Here is a 23,330-nt window from a genome sequence, read left to right on the forward strand (position 1 = left end):
ACTAGCTTGCCGACTAGTACTGTAATTTGAGTCTGGTCAACAAGGTGGAGGGGTGAAACGGCCTGCCTCCTGTTGCTAAACAGTTTTCAGAGATAAAAGGTGAAAACCAAACTCTCAACTTCCTCTTTTTAGAGTGTTATGCAATGCTATGTACCTTGCAAATTTTCAAAGGAATAGTAAAAATTAACCTTAAGCAATCTCATTTTTCAGAGCAGAAGGATGAGGGTGCAGGTTCAGGGTTAGGCGAGATGTTAATGCATTCTTTGAACTAAGGATTATCAACAGCTGCAGCAGATTGTGAGGAATGGGAGAACTGAAGCCAGGGCATTTAACTCCATTAAGAAATAGTTGGATGTTATAATGTGAAGATGCTAAGATTGGTATTCAGTAAGGTCATCACACGAGCTTATTTTGTCTCTAAACAGTCTCCAAATGTTCGTATGCCTTTTAGAATACCATATTTCCTCACCACTGGAGTGCATGTCAAGTTGATTGAGCACAAGAGAAAACTTATCACTATTTAGATATAGGAAAAGTGTTTTTTTACCTTATAGAGTGCAGCAATTACCATTATAACCTCCAATAAAGCTTTCACATTTTTCAAAAAATAGCACCTTGGTTATGATTCGGATGGACTGAAAGAAAGTTATAGTGCACTTCAGAACCTGGCATACAATAATGGTGGAATTGCCTGCCATATAAAGAAAAGATCTGTATTTATACAATTTGCCTTTCAAAACCTCAGGACACAAGGTGCTTTACAACAGTGAAGTACTTTTGAAATGTAGTCATTGTGTAGGAAACACAGCAGTGGATTTGTGCACATCAAAATCTCAGACACAACAATGAGATGACCTGCTTTAGTGATGCTAGTGGATAGATAAATAATAGAAAACCAGGGCAAAACCCCTTGCTCTTGAAAACGGGTTAATGAATTTTTTAGTGTTCTTTTGAGGTCGTATGGAACCTCGGTCTAACACCTCATTAGTAAGCCGGCTCTTACGGTGCAGCACTCCCTCGGTCAGCCTAGCTTATTTATTTTAAAAAAAACTAATACTGAAGAAAAAATGAGTCAACATACTAAAATGTGTCAATACACTTGTTTAGCACCTCAACTTGTCCCAATGCTAGTGCTTCATACTAGCATTCTGTAGCTCAAAATACTATATCAAAACAATACCCAAGCTTAGAAGGAGAAAATATATACTTGAAATCTTAGTTATTTTTCCAATTCAAGTAGACACGGCATGAATTTTTTATTTATGTGCCCCTTTTAGTCTGCTGAAATCTTAATATTGGGTTGGTGAAATCTACATAGTCACTGTTTACTGAAATGCTGGTGACTGTATTAGATTTTTAGAGATCCATCCAGGAAGAAGTGATCTTGTATACTGCAGCCAATCTTATTTCTTTATGAGAGAGAAATGAATTTAAATGTAAGTGGATATTTTTTTCAAATCTCTATTCTGCCAATACTCCACAGAAGAATAGAATATTAAGTGGCTTGTGGTTACAACTGAACAGCCTTTAAAAGCAAAATTGTGGCGTTGCCTTATTAGATTGGTTTCTAGAGGTTAAGCGAGACGTAATATGGCTTACAAAGGAAGTAAAATGCCCCACTATATTCTTGCCTTGGAACAATGAAGCAGAATTTTGCAAGTTTCATTATACTTTTGAGAACATAAGCTGAATTTTTCTTACTATTGCAGGAATGACCTTTGCCAACAGCAGAGTAAAACCTCTCCCAAAGAACAGTCTCCATCTGACCTGGAGCAAGTTCATGATGCTGTTGAATTGAAAATTCAGGAGGTGAAGGGTGACTATTTTGCAAAGTGTTGTCAACTGCAGAAGCAAGTTGAGCAACTGCAGCATAATAAACAAGATATGCAGGTAATAGAGTTGAGGCAAATTGCTTGGTTATATTTTAAGTCTTTAATTTCATTCTTGTCTAGGACCCTGGATAATCTATTTGAGTTCTGTGATTCATGAATGTTCTAACTATTACCTTCAATGATCAGTGTTTAAAAAATAATAAGATAGATGTCCAATTCCTCTACACTTCCATTTCCTACCAGGACAGTCTAAGAGTTCTCAATTTTTTTCCTCCAAAGGAGGCCCAACCAGTGTCCAGCTGAACTTGTTCCCACTTTGGAAAAACTTCTTCAACTCCACTCACTTCCTCTGAGTAAAAGGTGTTGCTATGGGTATCTGTATGTGTCCTAGCCATTTTGTAGGATAGGTGAAACACCCTTTGTTCCACTTGATGCATCCTTTGTGATTCTAGCAGAGGTAGAGGCAAGCTGCTCAAATCTTAGCCTGACTTCTGAGATGATTTTGGAGCCCTTCATGGCTCCACTCAAGACTGCCCACCTGAACCTGCTCAGATGAGGACTTGACCATTGGGAGACATGACCGCATGTCTCATTGCTATAGGGGAGGAGGGCACAGTGAGAAGTTGAAGCACTTTGGGTGGAGTTCCACTTCCATGTGCTCTTTTGCTGCCATCCCTCTCCTGGCCCAGCAGCAGGTTGCTCCTACCGCTCTGCTGGAGACCAGATTGGTGAAGATCAGTGAAGTATTGTAAGGCCATGTACATGGTATCAGTCATCTTGTTTAAGGCAGCAGACAAATTGGCATCCAAAATCTGCACGGCCATAATCATCTCATTGCATTTTGTGGGAGCGTGCTGTGCACAAAATAGCTACTATAGGTGCCTACTTAGTCATAAACTTCAAAGTAATTCCAGCTGAAGCTCTTTGAGATCTTTGAAACACAGAATGAAGTGCGATTAGTAATTACTTTTTAACTGAAACAGATAAATTTCCACTCCCATTTTCTGTGTGGTTTTTGAGCTGAACTGGAGAAGATAAATTTAACTAGAATTTTGTGGCTTAACTTTTGGTAATTGTGTTTTTATTAGCAGTTCAGATTGTAAACTCTATGTAACTATGTAACAGGAGATTTGGTTTGAAGTCTGTTGCTTCAAACCCTGCCATTACAATTAAAATGACTGCAAGTCAAAATATTGTACCAAATGCAATCTTTTATATTTAGTCATTACACACTAGAGATTCTAAATGAAACAATGCAATGCTATTGTGGATTGGTTCAATTTGCATTTTGGTGTTTTGTTATGAGAATTTTATATGTCCATTAGGTACAGCTTCATCAGTTCAAACAAAAATTACATGAGCAAGAGAAGATTATTGTGCGATTGCAGAAAAAGTTGTACATGGTCGTGACTGAGGAAGAACAGCGCATTGAAAGACAGAATAAAGTGTTTCTTCAGTTTCATAAGCGAGCCGCCAGAGCACATACTATACCCAATCAACAGTAAGGGTCGACATATTTGTTTGAAATCTTTTGATTAGTGAGAATAGAATATGTTCTACCATACAGATCATTTGGAATGATTGACAAGTAACTAGTTTTTCTGTTCTTTGCAGGTTGCGTGATGTAATTGATGCTTATGAATCCCAAATCCACTGCTTGCAGAGGGAGTTGAGGTAAATTATAGAATTTTATGTGGCTTTACATTTTGTATATTTTTAAAATATGTGCATTTCCTGTCATCTTGAAACTGTTTTAGGAAAATAATGTAGAAAAATTTGCAAGCTAAACTACTTATTTAAAGATTGTGTAGTTTCTGTTTCTCAACTTGAATCATAGCACAGGTGGAGATCATTTGCACCATTGTTGCCTGTGCAGGCTCTTTTGCTGTGAATACTGTCCTGCTATTGAGCCAAATATACTGGAGGATAGAATTTGAGCGGAGACAGGAGAAGGCTCTGGGAAGACTTAAAGTTGACAAGGCACTGGGACCGGATGAGATGCATCCATGGATATTGAAGGAAGTGAGAGTAGAAATTGCAGGGGCACTGGCCATAACCTTTCAGTCTTCTCTAGATTCAGGGGTGGTGCCAGAGGACTGGAGAATTACAAACATTACGCCTTTATTCAAAAAGGTTGTAAGGATAAGCCCAGCAATTACAAACCAGTCAGTTTAACTTCAGTGGTGGCCAAATTCTAGAAACAATTATTCGGAATAGAATTAGTAGTCATATGGAAAAATATGGGTTGATAAGGAAGAGCCAGCAGAGATTTCTAAAGGGGAAACCGTGTTTAACTAACTTGAAAACGTAACAGAAAAGGTAAGGCTGTTAATGTGGTGTACATGGACTTTCAAAAGGCATTTGATACAGTGCCACACAACAAACTTGTGAGAAAAGTTGTTGCTCATGGAACAAAAGGGACAGTAGCAGCATGGATACAAAATTGGCAGAAAAATATGAAGCAGAGAGTAATGGTCAATGGATATTTTTTGGGCAGGAGGAAGGTTTGTTGTGGAGTTCCTCAGGGTCGGTACTGGGATCCTTGCTTTTCCTGATATATATTAAGGACCTAGATCTTGGTGTGCAGGGGATAATGATGCATTTTGGTAGGAAAAGCCTGGACAGACAATATAAAATAAGGGGTGAACTGTGTACAGTTCTGGGCACCACATTATAGGAAGGATGTGAACACATTGGAGAGAGTGCAGAAGAGGTTTACAAGAATGGTTCCAGTGATGAGAAACTTCAGCTATGAGGACAGATTAGAGAGGTTGGGACTGTTCTCCTTGGAGAGAAGAAGGCTAAGATGAGATTTGATAGAGATGTTCAAAGTTATGAGGGGGCTAGACAGAGTAGATAGGGAAAAGGTATTCCCGCTTGTAAAAGGATCAAGGACGAGAGGGCACAGATTTAAAGTGATTTGCAAATGAAGCAAATGTGATGTGAGAAAAAACTTTTTCATACAATGAGTGGCTTGATAACTACTTGCGGTAATGACTTCGCATTCAAATACCACTCTGCACAAAGATTGATTGTAACTTTGCCCTTCATTCTTCGCATTCTAATATAGCTCGCTTCCTGTTTATAAGCCAGTGAAAAGAATCTTTGTGTACTTGTCCTCTCCCAATATTTTATAATTATGAAAATTTCTCTGAAATCCCTTAACCTTCTCTATTCTAATGGTTGATAGTGGGGGTGCCGGGGAGGGGAGTACAGCTTTTTTTTTAGTTTTTCTTTATTACTACAACCTTATTTCTGGTGTCACTCTTGTGAATCCATTGCATTCTTTCAATGGCACTAATGTCATTGTAATACATGCATTCCCAATACTTCAAGTGATCTACAGTATTTTTTTTTGTTTTTGCTTTTAAATTCAATCCTCATGTATAAGCCCCAGAATATAGCTTGCACTCCGGGCTTTTGGGTCTACATGAGAAAATGCTCTAACAGAGGACTCATTTTGCACAACTTCTGTTTACAATACTTGTGTGTAAAATAAAATCAGTAGAAATAAAATTCCTGTTTTACACTTGCATGATCCCATAAAGCAACTTCAGAACATGCCATCTGTTTTTGAAGTTGCAGGTCATAGCTATTTTGAGAGCGGTATTGACCAGAGTTGTACTATGGTCACCACAATGATGTTTCACAAATGAAATACTCATGTTTTGATATAAATTATAAGCTGTGATGTGTTTACGAAGCAGTGGCCAACTTATTTGAAGACTGAAAATGTTAGAGCTAAAAATCTATTTATCCTGACTCTAATTTCCACACTTTTAGCTGAAAATTAACTTATATGTTAATTATACCTTTGTAGGTGTCATGCTGTTAATTGGCAAACTCGATTTACAATATGTACCACAGTTTAGTTATCATAAAACTACAGTATTTGAGTGGTATTGTGAATGACCAGATACTTTTCTGATTTATTTGTAACTGGTCGTTTTATTTATCATAGCATTCAGAAAAATAAAATTGAAGATGTTCCTAGAGAAAGAAAAGAGCAACTAGGAAACAATAGAAAGCAGAAATATTCAGTTCTAGATGAGATTTCAGAAGGCAAGGTACTGGTAAAGGTATGATTTGAATGAATTAAATTTGAGATTTGCTCAAAACATGTTGTGGGTTAAATATCTGTTTACGGACAGTTGCTTTGCATGCATGAATGTAAGATACAAACTTAACAATCATATTTGTGAATATTCCATTTAAAAAGTGCATTTGATCAATCAAGGTAAAGTATTATCAGGAAAGGTAAGGAAGTTTGGTCTTAAGTAATTTAGGTCACATTTTTATCCATTTTATTTGAGTCACAGAATCATACAGCGCTGAAGGAGGCCATTTGGCCTATAATGTCTATACCAGCTCTTGGAAAGAGTTACTTAATTAGTCCTACTCTGCAGTTTCCTTCTAACCTGCATATTTATCAACTTCTCTTTGAAAGTTACTTTTATTATGTTGCCACAACTCTTTCAGCTAGTACATTCTAGATTGTAACAGCTTACTGCATAATTCTCCTCATGGATTTCTTTTAGCCAATTATATTGCTATGATCACTGTAGAGACTGATAAGCTTTAAAAAGAGCTACAAATTTCCTTGTAACCATTGGAAAGAATCACAAGGCAAAATTTCACATTTTAAGGCTTTTACTGTAACAAACAAGCTAAAACCAACAAAATCTAATGGCAGCTAATCTACAGAAAAGGTACTTCCTCATTAACTAATTAACAAAACTGAAAATGCTTTATGCCATGTTTATACATTATACCACACTCTCACAGGTCTGTAGGCTTGTAGGTTAAGTCCTAAACTCGTCGCAGCTTTCCAATAAGATCCCTTCTCCCTGCTATATCAGGGCAAGTCTTCCTGTGCTCTTGGAAAGTTTCTTCACTCAATCTTCTGAGTATGATTGAACTGACTTTCAGCAGCAAGGCACACTGGCCAACTTTGGTCCTTAAATCACTCCAAGCCCCATCGTTCAGAGACTCCATTCTCATCAGCATTCTGCTTGGTCACTCACACAAAACACTCTCCTAATTTTCTCTTTCAAAATGCATCACTTCACATTCCTGCTTTTGACTAAAAAGTATACTTTTGGGATTTGGAGTACAGAAAATAAGTGTGCAGATAAGGAGCTCAACATGATATGGTATGTACTTGGGGCAAGAAAAGGCTTTCATTTGTTGAACTCTATCTTGTGTCCCTACCTTCTTTCCCCTTATCTGCCCAACTGCCACCTACCAGCGGCATAAGCAAAGAGACCCCTATAGAATCATAGAATGATGCGGTATGGGAGGAGGCTGTTCGGCACATTATGCTTGTGCCGGCTCTTTGGCAGAGTTATACAATTAATTAAAAGCAAAAAACTGCAGATGCTGGAAATCCAAAACAAAAACAAAAATACCTGGAAAAACTCAGCAGGCCTGGCAGCATCTGTGGAGGGGAACACAGTTAATGTTTCGAGTCCGAATGACCCTTCAACAGAGAAGGGTTGTCACTGTATTCTCTATTGAAGGGTCATTTGGACTCGAAATGTTAACTGTGCTCCTCTCCACAGATGCTGCCAGACCTGCTGAGTTTTTCCAGGTATTTTTATTTTTGTTATACAATTAATTTCTGTCCTCTCCTTTTTCCCATAATCTTGTATGGTTTTCTCTATAAGCATTTATCCAATTCTGTTTTGAATGCTAGTAGTGAACCTGTTTCTGCCACCCTTTCAGGCAGTGTATCCTAGGTCGCAGCAATTCACTGTGTTAAGAAGAAAATGTTTCCTCATGTTTCTTCTGGTTCCTTTGCTGAATGCCTTAAATTTGTGTCTTATAGTAATTGATCCTTCTGCCAGGAATAATTTCTCCTTATTTATTCTATCAGGAACCTCTGCTACTCCTCTCTTGAAGATAGTTTGGTAGATCTCAAATTTGTTATTTATAACCCAGAATCCTTATCTCACCATTTTATTAGAAAAAAGACGGGAGGGGGGCATAGTGATTGAAAGTTTGAGGTTTGTGAGATTCTGTAAGAACTGCAAAGGACAAAATATAAGTTTAGTAAACTGACAGCTAAGTTGAATAACTGTGAATTTCAGGAGTGAGATGCCAATAAGTACAAGGATTGCTGATTGCTGAATTATTCAGGAAGGGAAAAGGGAATGGATTCATTAGCTAGGAGTAACTTGGATGACATTATCTTCATCACAAACTTGAATAGACTGAATGTGCTGAATGTCTCATCCGGTTCCTATCTGTTTTATAACAAAGCAATATGGTTTTTCTTTTAGGCCTATGAAGACCATTTAAAAGAAACAAGGTCCAGGAACCATCATATTTTGCAGAAAAATCAAAATCTTAAACAAGTTCTAAAAAGGTGAAAAAGATAAATTTTCAGTTCGAAGAAGAGTCATATTGGACTTGAAACGTTAACTCGTTTCTCTCTCCACAGATGCTGCCAGATCTGCTGAGTTTTTCTAATACTTTTTAAAATTTCAAATCTCCAGCACCTGCAGTAGTTTGTTTTTAAGATAAATATCTGTTCTCGTTGTTGTTCATTGATGTTGCATATAATAACTGAGAAAATGATAGTGTAATTTTATTCAAAATTTCTGCTTCATTTCTTCATTGAAAGACCTGCATCTATTGTGCCATGGATTGGCCACACAACACCTGTTCTTGGTGTTGCTTGGTTCTGGACTGAAACAGTGGTATCTGTTAAATGAGAACTTTAGGATAGTCTCTCACAATGGCTTTTTTTGAATACTAACATCTATAAAAATTTTAAAACTCAGCACAAGGTGACTAGCTTTTCAAAACTTTCATCTTCATGCTTGAGTTAGCCATCGGAAAATTGTATTGTCCATTTGTTCACCACATAAAATTACAGTGAAATTACTTCAACCTTAGTGATATTAATGTGGTAATCAAATAAAACTAAAGTATACAATCTTTAATGAAAGTTCATTTTTACTCACCCTATATTTTTCCTCATTTACATTTTGTGTTTGAAGTTTCTAAATGTATTGAATTTCTTTCTTTCACTTGGTTTATAGGAGTGACTAATTTAATCTTTAACACATTACAAATATATAACAATGAACAAGACAACATTCCAGCAGCACCCATATGAGTAAACACGTCTGAGCTATTCTAAGGTTAAGCTTTTATGGAGCCTGGAGCACAAGATATACTATGTGTCTTTATTAGCATAAATGAATGGGGAAATAAATTATTTTTATAAACTGATATACTGTAACACATAGTGTAAACCATGTTCTCTACTTTTTGAAAATGTGATTTAAAGGATAACCATATAAATTGTGTTTTGCTTGCATTCTAATTTAACTATGGTACCATCTGTTGTACAGCTCAAATCTGTCCAACCTCCTGTGTATACTGTCCCCTTAGAACATAGGAGACATAGAGGGGGATGAGAGACAAAGAGAAAAAGTTTAAATTACATTATTTAATATTTTTAAAACCTCCAACAATAATTAACATCTAAAGGACTGGGACAACACACTTGTAAAAAATAATTTTCAGTGCCGGAGAGTAATTGGCTGTAATTAAGACTTAGCACGCTGCTAAAAAAAGTTTAAAGTTGGAATAAAAAAACTCCAACATTTTCTTGCGACTTCAGTGCGTATCTGTCCTGTAAGTACAGCAACTTCACAGTATTGCACATAATTCAATGCTGAGTCTCCCAACAAGATACTGGAAAGTGAAGCTTCTGGACAAACAGGCAACTTGAGACATCAGCTTCCTGATTTCCGTTAACTATGCATGCGTGGTTGCTATCCAATTTATGGTTAAGTTATGGTGAGCACTAATAGCCTAACTGTTAATTTTACTACAAGACTGAGGGTATTAAATTCATTTGCTGCTTTATTTTGATGATAGGATACTTTGATGTTTTCCTAAAGCAAAATGCTGCAGACGCTGGAAATCTGAAATAAAAACAGAAAATGCTGGAAATATTCAGCAGGAGCATTTGTGGAGACAGAAACAGAGTTAACATTTCAGGTCAAGGACCTTTCATCACAACTGGGGAAAAAAATAGAGAAATAATAGGCTTTCAGCAAGGGATGGGTGGGCGGGATAAATATTTTGTTTCCTGTCTTTTCTTCCCAACCCACACACCCATTATTTTGTTTATCCAGGCCTATTAAAGAGTATTCATATCTTCAAGTTTTGATGAAGACTTTGCCTGAAAACATTAATCTGCCTCTGCTTTACTGAGAAATCTCTTTTGTATTTCAGTACTTTCTGTTTTATTCTTTTGTGTCACTCTTAACATTATACCCTATGTTATCTGACTGAAACCCGTTCTTTGTGAAAACATCAAGGATATATTTAGTTTACGACATCTTGGATCTAGCTTTTCAGGTAGCAGCTGCCGAGGTGGGAATGATGAAGAATTTATTAGTATCAAAGTTGAAGACATGGATTGCATACAGGAAGCCACCTGTAAAAGATTGCTAAAGGTATGGTAATGTATTTGCTCTTTTGAATGCCCAATGTCTGAAGTGTCTCAAATTTAATGACATAGTCGATTAGTGTTATTGTGAGAGCATGTAATTCTTAATTTCTACTATGCAAAGTAGCATTGCTTCAAAATCTGAAACCAAGATTTAAGAGCCTCTGCCCTTTTAAAAGTGTATACTATCTCATTTGATAACCCTTTCTTTTGCCAGTTTCTGCAATATCTTTCTTTTCTTTCCAGCCCCTATTAAGTCTTGCTTCAGGTATTTCCCCTATTGGCACTTGTATTTATGCTGCTTTTGAGTCAGAACTTCCTTTTGCTGTAGAATTTACAATCTGTGGCATGCAAAAAATTAACTTTTAACCCTCTCAGTTTGCAATTAAAATGTTTCAATTTAGAGCACTTTTGTTAAATCGAAACTAAAAACCCATGATTTGTAGGGCAATGTTCCCTCTCACTAACTCTTTTGATTGTATATCTGGCATCTGCTGCTTGAAAACTATTTGTGAAATGGGAGTTTCAAGGCGAGTAGAAAAAATGAATTTAATACTGTTTATTCTGTGGTCCAGATTCTGTTGTCAGGAAGATATAATAACGTTGTTGGAATTTATTGTAAAATAGTGGTATCTGTGTCTATATGTGCCTCTGTGTGTGGGTGTGAGACTAAATTGGATTAAAGGCAGCTAGTCTGAAGACTTTGATTTGTTAAAAGATGAGCTAGGTTTGAAATGTTAAGTAGGTAAACATGGGGAAAGTTTAGAATGTAAGGTGTAAATGGGTATTTGCATTTTTAAATAAACTAGACTAGATTGTTTTCAAAGGAGGGGTAAAATGTGTTACCTAGCCAGGTGAAGTTCAGAAACAGTGGGCAGGATCTTCTGATTGGCGTGGGGTGACGTCGGGCATGCATCCCGACTTCACCGCGCATCATTCCGATCTTCAGTTCGGTGGGCGTGCACTGGAGTCGACTGTGCGCCCGCTGAACTGTCAAAGGCCTATTAAGGCCATTAATCAACTCATTGAAAGCAGTTGTCAGGGCTGCCTGCCCAACCTTAAGGTTGGCGGGCAGGTGAAGAGCCCAGGCGGCCTTCGCATTTTTCATGGAACCTATCCACAGGCGGGATGAGGTTTCGTGAAGGGTTTATAACTGTAATGAAAATTTTTAGTAAAATTCATTGACATGACACTGTCACATGAGGGGACATGTCTGAATAATTTCTTAAATTCTTTTTTTCAAGTTTTCAAACTCACATTAATCTCCCTGAGGCATGGAGCTGCCTCAGGGAGATTTCTGCGCTCTTTCGCGTGCATGCCTTGACTCTCCCTCCTGCCCCCACCCGCATAGTTGCACTGAGCGCTTCCGGGTGTGCGTCACGCTGGGCAGGCCTTAATTGGCCCGCCCATGTAAAATGGCGGCGCACAGCCTGCGCCTGCGCCCGCTCCCGCCAGCCCACCTGATGGGGAGAAAATTCTTCCCTGTGTGTTTATTTTTCCCAAAGATTACTGGTAAAATTAGTATTATGAGAGATTTTTATTATTAGAAAGGTAAAGTCCAAAGGCATAGTGGAGAATTTTCTCCCTGTCGGGGGAGTTGGATGGGAGCAGGCGCAGGTGAGCGCGCAGCCGATCGCTACCCGCGATCGACTGCGTGCCACCATTTTACGCGTTGGCGAGCGGGGCCCGCCCCTGTATGCTGATCCGAAGATTCTGGCCAAAGTGAAACAATGGGAATTTGCATTCAAAGAGGAAAATATGTATCAAGGAGCGAAGGCTGTGTGTAAGAGTAGACATTTTAAGATCTAACAAGTGTGAAAAGTCTTCAGCAACTATGCCTCAAGCTGCTGTCTACAAAGAACTGAAGCTGGGGAAACTCAATTTGAATTGGATTGTTCAATATTTCTTTGCCTGGGCCTTTTAAAATCTATGTGTCTTACTGTTGCCTTAACGAAAGTGTAACTGGAAGTCAGATTAGTTAAGGGATTCAGAAGTTATTATAGTAGTAATTTGTAGACATATGTATGTGATTAAAATCATATAAGGCTCGGTGGCATTATTACTACTGAATTCAAAGCCCACATCTTGAAACATGCAAATTGAAAAATAGTTGTGGCAGTTGCCTCAAGTTTCCCTCTGGGATTTGAACAACTCAGCATTTACCATCAGCTATGCCATAACAGTATTCTATTTTTAGCCAAATGATATGCAATGCAGCACTACTATTATGTTTTTTAAAAGTGTGTGCAGGGATGATTTAATCACCATTAGACCCACTATGTACAATTCCTTTTATTTCACTAGCTTCCTAAAACATCTTTGATACTTCTATGGAAGGGATATTTAGTAGTGAAGGATGCTCGGGAGAGAAGATCTGGGTGGTCTAATGGACCATTAATATCCTTTTTTACTTCAGACCCGGAATATGAATCCAACTTATACTACAATGACCTCTGTCTACAATAATACCCTTTATGTGCAATGAGACTTCAATTTTAAAAAGTTCCCAGTATGTGGGTGACAGTGGCAAAGCTGTGTTTATTGCCCATCCTTAGTTGAGAAGATGACGGTAGGCTACTGCCTTGAATTTCTGCAGTTATTGTGAGTGGGTCATGGTGTCAGATAAAAAGATTCAGAATGTTGAGGCAATAGAGAGGTGATTTATATATCCAAGTCAGGATGACATGTAATTTGGATGGGTAATTGGATATGATGGTGTTACTGTGTGGTCGTGTCCTTTTCCGTGTTCAAGGTCCCAAGGGATGAAAATGCTCTGAAAGAAATTGTTACTATCTTGGTAGAGAAAAGTAACTTCTTTTGAAAAAAGAAATCCAAAATTCCAGCTATTTACTAAAAGAATAAAGTCACAAGATTTCATGGTTTAATACTAAAGAATTTTACTATACAAAGAGTCAAACAAAGCAAACACTAAATGCTATCCTAGCTAACCATCTATACTCTAACACCCTGTATCAACATAAATTAAACTTGAAAGTATTGGCCAAATTGTGGTAGATTATAAACTATAAATTGCACATTAAGCGGCAGATAGAACTAAGACAGATCGTATGACTTAGCTCGGCAATCCACGCAGCATAATGTCATCAACCTCAGTCACAAAGTCCTCCAAAATTCTGTATTCCTCACAAGGAATTTTGGTTCCTTTCCTTGGAGCTAGCCTGATCCCCACCTGCCAACAAAGCACAATCAACGTGTTCCATGGACACAGTCTTCACCAAAAATGGCATATAGAACCTCCTCAACCTGTTATGGATGGCATAGATCCACCAATTTTTATCTTCAAATAACAGAAATAGCTGCTGAACTTATTCTCAGTTTCTGGATCTGGCCTCTGGCGTCTTCAGCTTGCCTGTACTGTACTACTGGACTCATCGACTGCTACTACTGCTGAACTTGCATAGCTCTGCATCCCTTATATAGCCTCAACCAGTTTCAGTCTGTCAATAAGGTTTGGTTTCCAATCTCAATTTCAGTTTTTGTTTCCATAGAAACTGGGAGGGTCAGTTTCCTTTCTCTGTTTCCCTTTTCAGTTAGGGTCTGTCTCAAAAGATACAAACTTTGATAGCACAAATTCCATCACAAAATTCTGAACCCAGTTCCTTGTGGTCACTGATCTCAGTTTAGGGGCAAAGTTTAAAACGGATGGCCTTTTCACTTTGAAAACCTTAATGATGGTGAATATTGGAGGGAAGGCAAGGAAGAGAAAAGGCTCTCAGGTTGAAGTGGAGAATGGGTTGGGATTCAGAGTTATTGTTGGGGCAGAGGTATAGTCAGCTTCATCCTGCATCTGTTACCTATTGTAATTGACCTGAAAATGTTCAATATTGATACTATGCGCTAAAAGCAGAAAAGTAATCAGTTTTCTAGAACCAGCATTTTTGCCTTGCGCATAATAAAAATAAAAAGTCGAGAGATTTTATCCTTTTAAAAATATGCAAACATTTACAATTCCATCCAAATTTTCCTAGCGAAAGACAGAAGTATTTTCATGTATAATGTAAATTATTTATAATATATTAATATGTTCCTCTATGCATATACAGCTCGCTAAATATAGAAACAAATCCTTTATATGAGAGCATTGAGAAACCATATATTGATCTGTATTAAAATATCTGTGGAAATCAAATGTTGCATTTTGTTGAAAGATTTCTGGCAGCTACTTTACAGTCTTCTGTATTAAAAGGAGTTAGAAAAAATGGTAGCCAAAACTATAACAGGATTTACAATTTCTTTTACATAACTGTTTAAGGATATTGGTTTCCTGGAAATGTGGATCTCATTTATAAGATTTTGTACATCTGTGATGGATTAAAGTCAAATAATTGCTTTTGGTTTGTGCCTAATGCTACTTAAACACCAAGAATGTTTTTATTTTGGGGACACTTCTCATGCAAAAGCATTCTTAGATTAAAGTCAAATAACTGTTTATAATTTGTATAAAATCATGATCACATCTTTCAAAAGATACTCACTCTTATCACGCATCAGAGAAAGATAATGCCCATTTACTTATACAATGCTTAAGAAATTGTATTTCCTACATTGATCATCCAGTTTTGTTCCCCTCGCATAGAATATTTGCAAAGAAATGGAAGTCACCGATATAAATGACCTTCTACCAACTGTTTACGAGAGGTCTAGGTTAGCAGCAGCTCATCCCAAACTACAGAAGGTAAATCTCAAATTAAAATTATATATTTTTTCTCCTACACTCCATACTATTTTCACCTTTTTAAAAAGGTTCTTTTGGCGCCTAGAAATAAAGGACAATGGTTAAAACATCTTGGATAAATTAAGATCTTACATGGAGTACTTTTGTCAAAACTTATTAACTCAACAAAGTTTATTAAAGCAGTATAATTGTTTGATCTGTAACATGACGGTTTTTACATGTGTCTCCACCAAACATGTACTGGTAACTCAAAGTTTACACTCTGCTTCAAAGTTGAAACATACTTCATTTATTGATTGCACTGCATTTTGGAAAGGTAGAATCAGTTTAATTGGAAATTTAGTTTGGCACCAAGATTATTCCACTGAGGTTATTATTCAACAATTTGCATTTGTTAATCCTAAACTTCACTAACCCTTTCACCAGTTATTGTACAGCACTGATCTGTGATGATAAATAATGAATGGAAAGAACTGCCAAAAGGCCAAAGCATACCAATAAATATGCTAAAACCTCTTCAGCACTTTTACTGATTTGCTTTGCAAGTTTTGGGGAGGTAAGCTTTTCCCTAGTTTAAAATCCATTCTACAATGGCTTTTTAATTTTACATTTTTCTTTCAGATTTTAAATGATCTTAACTCCCTTGTAAGCAGTGAACATGATTCAACTAAGATTTATAAACTGAGGCAAAAGTTTCTTCCACAACCCCATGCAGAAGCTATTCCAGATGATATTTTGGTGTATATGCCCCTTGTTGGTACTATAGAGGTGTGGGCTGAACAATTAATTGCACTGAAGGTATTGTAACATAAATTAGTCATGTAATACAATCCAATACTAATTATTTTATAAATACTCCTAATTGTGGAATGTTATTTATTGAACTCTTGAACTTTCTGGAGGGAGGCAGTGACTTGGTAGTAATGTCACTGGACTAGCAATTTGGAGGTCCAGGCTGGTTGCTCATGGGTTCAAATCTCACCATGGCAGCTGGTGGAATTTAAATTTGATTAATAAATCTTGAATTAAAAGCTAGTCTCAGTAATTGTTGATTGTTGTAAAAACCCATCTGATTCACTAATGTAATTTTGGGAAGGAAATTTGCTGTCCTTATCAACATGTGACTTCAGACCCAGCTTATGACTCTTAAATACCCTCTGAAATGGCCTACCAAGCCATTCAGTTGTATGACTTTTTTACAGAAAAGTCGATGAGGAATGAAACTGGACGGACCACCCAGCATCGACATAGGCACCAGAAACGACAATGGAACACCCAGCCTGTCGACCCTGCAAAGTCCTCCTTACTAACATCTGGGGGCTTGTGCCAAAATTGGGAGAGCTGTCTCACAGATTAGCCAAGCACCAGCCTGACATACTCACTGAATTATACCATACATTGAATGTCCCAGAGACAGACCCATCAGAGGTGGTGGCACAATGGTGTACAATCAAGAGGAAGTTACCCTGGGAGTCCTCAACATTAGCTCGGACCTCATTAAGTCTTATGGCATCAAGTCAAACATGGGCAGGGGGGCTTCAACGTCCACCACCAAGAGTGGCTTGGTAGCATCACTACTGACTGAGTCCTAAAGAACAGAGCTGCTAGACTGGGTCTGTGGCAAGTGGTGAGGGAATCAGCAAGAGAGCCTCACCAATCTACCTGTCACAGATGAATCTGTCCATGATCGTATCGGTAGGAGTGATCACTGCGCATTCTTTGTGGAAACGAAGTCCCATCTTCACACTGAGAATACCCTCCGTTGTGTTGTGTGGGACGACCACCGTACTAAATGGGATAGATTGTGAACAGATCGAGCGACTCAAAGCGTGGCATCTATGAGGCACTGTGGGCCATTAGCAGTAGCAGAATTGTATTCAGCCACAACCTGTGATGACCTGGCATATCCCCTGCTCTACCAATGCCATCAAACCAGGGAATCAGCCCTGGTTCAATGAAGAGTACAGGACGGCATGCCAGAAGCAGCACCAGTTATACCTGAAAATGAGGTGTCAACCTGGTGAAGACACAGCACAAGACTATTTGCATGCCAAACAACGTAAGCAGCATATGAAAGATAGAGCTAAGTGATTCCACAACCTACGGATCAGATCAAAGCTCTGCAGTCCTACCACATCCAGTCATGAATGGTGATGGAGAATTAAGCAATAACTGGAGGAGGAGGCTGCACAAATATCCTCGTCCTCAATGATGATGGAGCACATCAGTGCAAAAATCAAGGCTGAAGCATTTGCAATTATCTTCAGCCAGAAGTGCTGAGTAGATGATCCATCTCGGCTTCCTTCTGAGGTCCCCAGCATCACAGATGCCAGTCTTCGGCCAATTTGATTCCCTCCATGTGATATCAAGAAACGGCTGAAGGTACTGGATGCTGCAAAGGCCATGGGCCCTGACAACGTTTTGGCAATAGTCCTGACGACTTGTGCTGCAGAACAAGCCATGCCTCCAGCCAAGCTGTTCCAGTTACAACATTAGCATCTACTCAGAAATGTGGAAAATTGCCCAGGTACCTCTTGTCCATAAAAAGCAGGACAAATCCAACTGGCTAATTACGGCTCCATCAATCTACTCTCAATCATAAGCAAATTGATGGAAGGTGTCATCGACAGTGTTATCATGCAGCACTTACACAGCAATACCTGCTCACTGATGCTCAGTTTGAGTTCTGCCAGGTGAATTCAGCTCCTGACCTCATTACAGCCTTGGTCTAAACATGGACAAAAGAGCTGAACTCAAAAGGCGAGATGAGAGTGACTGCCTTTGACATCAAAACAGCATTTGACTGAGTGTAGCACCAAGGAACCCTAGCAAAACAGAAGTCAATCAGAATCAGGAAAAAAACCCTCCACTGTTGGAGTCATATCTAGCACAAATGAAGTTGATTGTGGTTGTTGGAAGTCAACCAGTCCTGGGACATTGCTGCAGGATTTCCTCAGGGTCAACTACTTTCTGCTTCTCAATGATCTTCCCTCCATCGTAAGGTGAGAAGTGTGGATGTTCACTGATGATTGCACCATGTTTGGCACATTTGTGATTCCCCAGATATTAAAGCAGTCCATGTCCATATGAAGCAAGACCTGGATAACATTCAGGCTTTGGCAAATAAGTGGCAAGTAACATTTGTGCCACACAAGTGCCAGGAAATGACTCAACAAGAGAAAATCTAACCATCTCCCCATGATATTTAATGGCAACATCATCGCTGAATCCCCCGCTATCAACATTCTGGGGGTTACCACTGACCAGAAATTGAAGTTGGTCAGCCATATAAATACTGTGGCTACAACGTCAGATGATGGGAATTCTGCAGCGAGTAACTCACCTTCTGTCCATCTACAAGGCACAGGCCTGGAGTGTGATGGAATACCCTCCACTTGCCTGGATGAGTGCAGCTCCAACAACTCATGAATCTTGACACCATCCAGGGCAAAGCAGCCCGCTTGATTGGCACCCCATCCACCACATTAAACATTCACTCCCTCCACCACTGACGCAGTGTGTACCATCAACAAGATGCACTGCAGCAACTCACCAAGGCTCCTTCAACAACACCTTACAAACCTCTGACCTTTACCATCTAGAAGGACAAGGACAGCAGATGTATGGGAATACCACCACCTGCAAGTTCCTCTCCAAAGCACACATCATCCTGACTCGGAACTATATCACCACTCCTTCATTGTCACTGGGTCAAATTCCTGGAACCCCCTAAAAGCACTGTGGTTGTACCTACACCACATAAACTGCAGTGATTTAAGAAGACAACTTACCATCACCTTCTAAGGACAATCAAGAATGGGCAATAAATTTCAGCAACTCTCACATCCCATGAAAGAATTAAAAAAACTTGCGTAGAAGTTTTTACTAAAATGAATAATTAACCAAAAGAAAGGATTGTTTTTAATCAAAATAAATGTTTAATGTAATTAAAAATGGGGTTCAGGTGTTGTAGACTCAAATTGCTCATCATTTACTTTTGTTCCTGGATCAATTACAGGGAAGTCTACTAATGAACCTAATATACCTGCCCCTGTGCATTATACTTTTAGGGAACCAAGTGCAGCATCATTTGTGAATGGGCAAGAATTATACATCTGCAACTCCTTGTAGTAGATCAGTTCTAAATCTAACTTTAGACATAATCAGAGCAACTAGATTTTCACTACCGTGTGGGGCGGTTTCCTCAACTGGGCTGTCAATAAATTGTCTCTACTTTTTGTGCCCACCAACTTTTATTCTGGCTTTGGCAAAACTCAACACAGTGGTAGCCAGTATTAATTAAAATAAGCTAAATTAGCTCCAGTTACAGACAAAGGTATGTGCTGCTATTTTATTTTCATTATTGATCTTCAATGTATAAGATCGTGTGCCTGCTAGAAAGTATTAATTTCTGATTAAAGCAACCTTACAACAACTATATACCATTTTAATATTGAACGTGTTCAATTAATATATTTTAATTCTCTTTGTTCAGGGCTTGTATGGATCTTTAAAAAAGTTGTCAAAGTTGATATGTGGAAAATCTGTGGATATGTGTAACTCAAGTGGTGAAGTCAGGGTTGAGGACTTGCAGTTGATAGTGGATGCAATTTTGGGCGATCTTGGAAATAAGCATGAAAAGACTGCATTAGAAGTATGCCTCATTTTTCAAAATTGATTATTTTTCTTTGGTGCATAGGTGAGCGGGAAACACATACTACTATATTTTATTGATAATGATGTGCAGCAAAAGCCCAGCACACACCTTTTGTTTTATTACTGTTATCGTTACAGTGTTTCCAAAGTGTAAGTTAATGTTTTTCCTTGCTACATATAAATAGAAGAAAGTTATTCAATTTGTTTCTGCTTTTGTTTTTAATCCTGGCACCTAGACAAATCTAGTTCATTTTCAAAAACTGCGTTTGAGTTGTATACATGAGATTTAAAATTAAAATTCTCCACTGTGTTTTGTTTAGAAAGTATTCCATTATCCTATTGTACCCATACTACATCACATCCATCTCCTCAAACCCCAGTTCCCTGTTGTTTGCCAAGTAAATGTTTTTACCTGAAACAAAAACAAAAAAATGCTGGAAAAATTGGCCTAACAGCATCTATGGAGAGAAGGATAGAGTTAACGTTTCGAATCCGTGACTCTTCTTCAGAGCACTGTCATACGGACTCGAAATGTTAACTCTGTCTTTCTCTCCACAGATGCTGTCAGACCTGCTGAGTTTTTCCAGCATTTTTTGTTTCTGTTTCAGATTTCCAGCATCTGCAGTTTTTTGCCTTTATCTAAATGTTTTTACCTGTTTGCTTAATGCTTCTAGAACACTTTTGCTTGGTTATTTATTGTTTCTAAAATTATCTATTACATATCAAAATAGGAAAGTAATTTTTCTTGCATGTCTTTATTCAAAATATGGTATCTTGGGACAGGCACAAGCACACTCGTGCAACCTACTGGACAGGTGGTGAAAATTACCCATGGAACTTGGTAGTCCAGTTAAAATTAGGATTACCATTTCAAGAGAACTAGCCATTTTAAGATGTGCCTTTTTTAAAAAAGCCCAATTTTAAAAAAATAAATGTACAAGTTAATTTTTTAAGCAATAGATAATCAGACCAAAATATTTATGGGGAAAAACAGTGTGTTGGAGTCAGAGGTAGGTAGATCATATATGGAATGGACTAATTAGACTCCCTTACTACTGAAATTGTTTTGGTTCTATAAATTACTCAAGTTGCATGCAACGGTTTGACCTCAGGATCAGAGCTGAGTAACCTTGAATGTTTGGGCTTCTTTGACAACTGAAGCCCTTTATTTCCTTGTATACATTTCTCTAATTGATTTGGCAATGAGAAATTCTTTTTATTGTGTTAAAAGGTGAATCTGCAAATTGGCTTAGGCAAGAAAAATCTTGTCTTCTGAGCCATATATAGAATGATATTGCTAATTATTGACTTAGAATTTATTAATATCTCCTTGAAATAGTGAGGTACAAGATCAAACTAATTGTTTATTATTCTAGGGGTGTAAGCGTGCTTCACTACAAACGCTGGAGGCTATTGTATCCCATTTCCAGATACTGTTTGATGTGAGTTCTCTCAGTGGAGTCTATCCTAGAATGAATGAAGTATACTCTAAGCTTGGTGAAATGAGCAATGCTATGAGAAACCTCCGACAAGTTTTGGGGTTAGGTAAGAAACTTAAAATTTATGCACTTTTATAGCTGTTATATTTAGCTAGAAAATTTAAACGACATTATTTGGAGGAAAAACACAATAGAAGTAAGAGGTAATTAAACCACAGCTATCTTAAAATTACTTCATAAATAAGATTGAATTGAAATTAACATTCATTTTTATTTGTTTTATTTTCTTGTGATAAGATAAACTTTTTGAAAACTTGCAAATTCTTTTCAGCTGAATCCACTCCTCCGAGTGTGTTAGTGAATATGATTGGAAAACTGTGCAGCTCTGTCAATGCTGACACCTGTAGACAAGTGCAGCAACTCCTGGGTACCCAGGATGTAGACAGGTAATTATTTTTGTCAATGGTTAGATATCTCAAACACCTGCATTCTGTTGAAGGGTCATTCGAACTCGAAACGTTAACTGTGTTCCTCTCCGCAGATGCTGTCAGACTTGCTGAGTTTTTCCAGGTATTTTTGTTTTTGTCCTGCATACTAAAGTTGTGTCTGCTTCACATCTAATTATGGAATATCTGAAATTAGATTGTAATGTCAAAAGTTAATTCAGAATATTTGCAAGAATGTTTGTATAATGGAAAGAATAAGAATAATTCCCCTTCATTAGCAAAAATCGTATAATCATATGAAAATAATTAATTTATAAAGCAAAAATCAAAGCTTAAATGTTACCTTTCTGATCAGTGACAATACTATTTACGACCACATGGGCCAGAATTTTCAGGTTGACGAGTGGGGGTGGGCCCCGCTTGCCGATGCGTAAAATGACACGCGGTGACATCGGGCATGCGTCCTGACATCACTGCGCGTCATTTGATTTCCAGTTCGGCACACCGGCCGAGCTGTCAAAGGCCTATTAAGGCTATTTAATATCAATTGAAACACTTAATGCAGCTGCCTGTCCAACCTTAAGGTTTTTTTAAATTCATTCACGGGGTGTGGGCTTCACTGGCTGGGCCAGCATTTATTGCCAATCCCTAGTTGCCCTTGAGAAGATGGTGGTGGGCTGTCTTTTTGAACAGCTGCAGTCCATGTGGTGTAGGTACACACACAGTGCTGTTAGGAAAGGAGTTCCAGGATTTTGACCCAGCAACAGTGAAGGAACAGTGATATATTTCCAAGTCAGGATGGTGAGTGACTTGGAGGGGAACTTCCAGGTGGTGGTGTTCCCATTTATCTGCTGCCCTTGTCCTTCTAGGGATAGTGGCCGTGGGTTTGGAAGGTGCTGTCAAAGGAGCCTTAGTAAATTCCTGCAGTGCATCTTGTAGATGGTACACACTGCTGCAACTGTCCGTCAGTGGTGGAGTGAGTGAATGTTTGTGGATGTGGTGCCAATCAAGCGGACTGCTTTGTCCTGGACGTTGTCCAGCTTCTTGAGTGTTGTTGGAGCTGCACTCATCCAGGCAAGTAGGGAGTATTCCATCACACTCCTGACTTGTGCCTTGTAGATGGTGGACAGACTTTGGGGAGTCAGGAGGTGAGTTACTCGTCGCACGATTCCTAGCCTCTGACCTGCCCTTGTAGCCACAGTATTTATATGGCTAGTCCAGTTCAGTTTCTGGTCAATGGTAACCCCCAGGATGTTAATAGTGGGGGATTCAGTGATGGTAATGCCATTGAACATCAAGGGACGATGGTTAGATTCTTTCTTGTTGGAGATGGTCATTGCCTGACATTTGTGTGGCGCGAATGTTACTTGCCACTTGTCAGCCCAAGCCTGGATAATGTCCAGGTCTTGCTGCATTTGGACATCGACTGCTTCAGTATCTGAGGAGTTGTGAATAGTGCTGAACATTGATGGAAGGAAGATCATTGATGAAGCAGCTGAAGATGGTTGGGCCTAGGACACTACCCTGAGTAACTCCTGCAGTGATGTCCTGGAGCTGAGAGGACTGACCTCCAACAACTACAACCATCTTCCTTTGTGCTAGGTATGACTCCAACCGGCGGAGAGTTTTCCCCCTGATTCACATTGACTCCAGTTTTGCTAGGGCTCCTTGATGCAACACTCGGCCAAATGCTGCCTTGATGTCAAGGGCAGTCACTCTCACCTCACCTCGTGAGTTCAGCCCTTTTGTCCATGTTTGAACCAAGGCTGTAACGAAGTCAGGAGCTGAGTG

General features: G+C 38.6%; 1 protein-coding gene across 7 annotated transcripts in view; it reads left to right on the forward strand.

The window, feature by feature from the left end:
- Nucleotides 1–23,330, forward strand: part of cep70 (centrosomal protein 70) — a 64,920-nt gene that overhangs the window by 36,528 nt on the left and 5,062 nt on the right. For 3 of the 7 annotated variants that reach the window (XM_078552393.1, XM_078552392.1, XM_078552391.1), the window contains 11 exons: nucleotides 1,710–1,890; nucleotides 3,158–3,333; nucleotides 3,447–3,506; nucleotides 5,794–5,911; nucleotides 8,114–8,199; nucleotides 10,204–10,309; nucleotides 14,900–14,998; nucleotides 15,620–15,796; nucleotides 19,494–19,652; nucleotides 21,031–21,199; nucleotides 21,425–21,539. In XM_078552393.1, the coding sequence (XP_078408519.1) occupies nucleotides 1,710–1,890; nucleotides 3,158–3,333; nucleotides 3,447–3,506; nucleotides 5,794–5,911; nucleotides 8,114–8,199; nucleotides 10,204–10,309; nucleotides 14,900–14,998; nucleotides 15,620–15,796; nucleotides 19,494–19,652; nucleotides 21,031–21,199; nucleotides 21,425–21,539 (1,446 nt within the window). The remainder of the gene's footprint in view (nucleotides 1–1,709; nucleotides 1,891–3,157; nucleotides 3,334–3,446; nucleotides 3,507–5,793; nucleotides 5,912–8,113; nucleotides 8,200–10,203; nucleotides 10,310–14,899; nucleotides 14,999–15,619; nucleotides 15,797–19,493; nucleotides 19,653–21,030; nucleotides 21,200–21,424; nucleotides 21,540–23,330) is intronic. The other 4 variants (XM_078552395.1, XM_078552394.1, XM_078552396.1 and 1 more) reach the window with 4 other exon arrangements.

This window comes from Cetorhinus maximus, chromosome 11 (genome assembly GCF_964194155.1).
Source record: "Cetorhinus maximus chromosome 11, sCetMax3.hap1.1, whole genome shotgun sequence".
Taxonomy (NCBI): domain Eukaryota; kingdom Metazoa; phylum Chordata; class Chondrichthyes; order Lamniformes; family Cetorhinidae; genus Cetorhinus; species Cetorhinus maximus.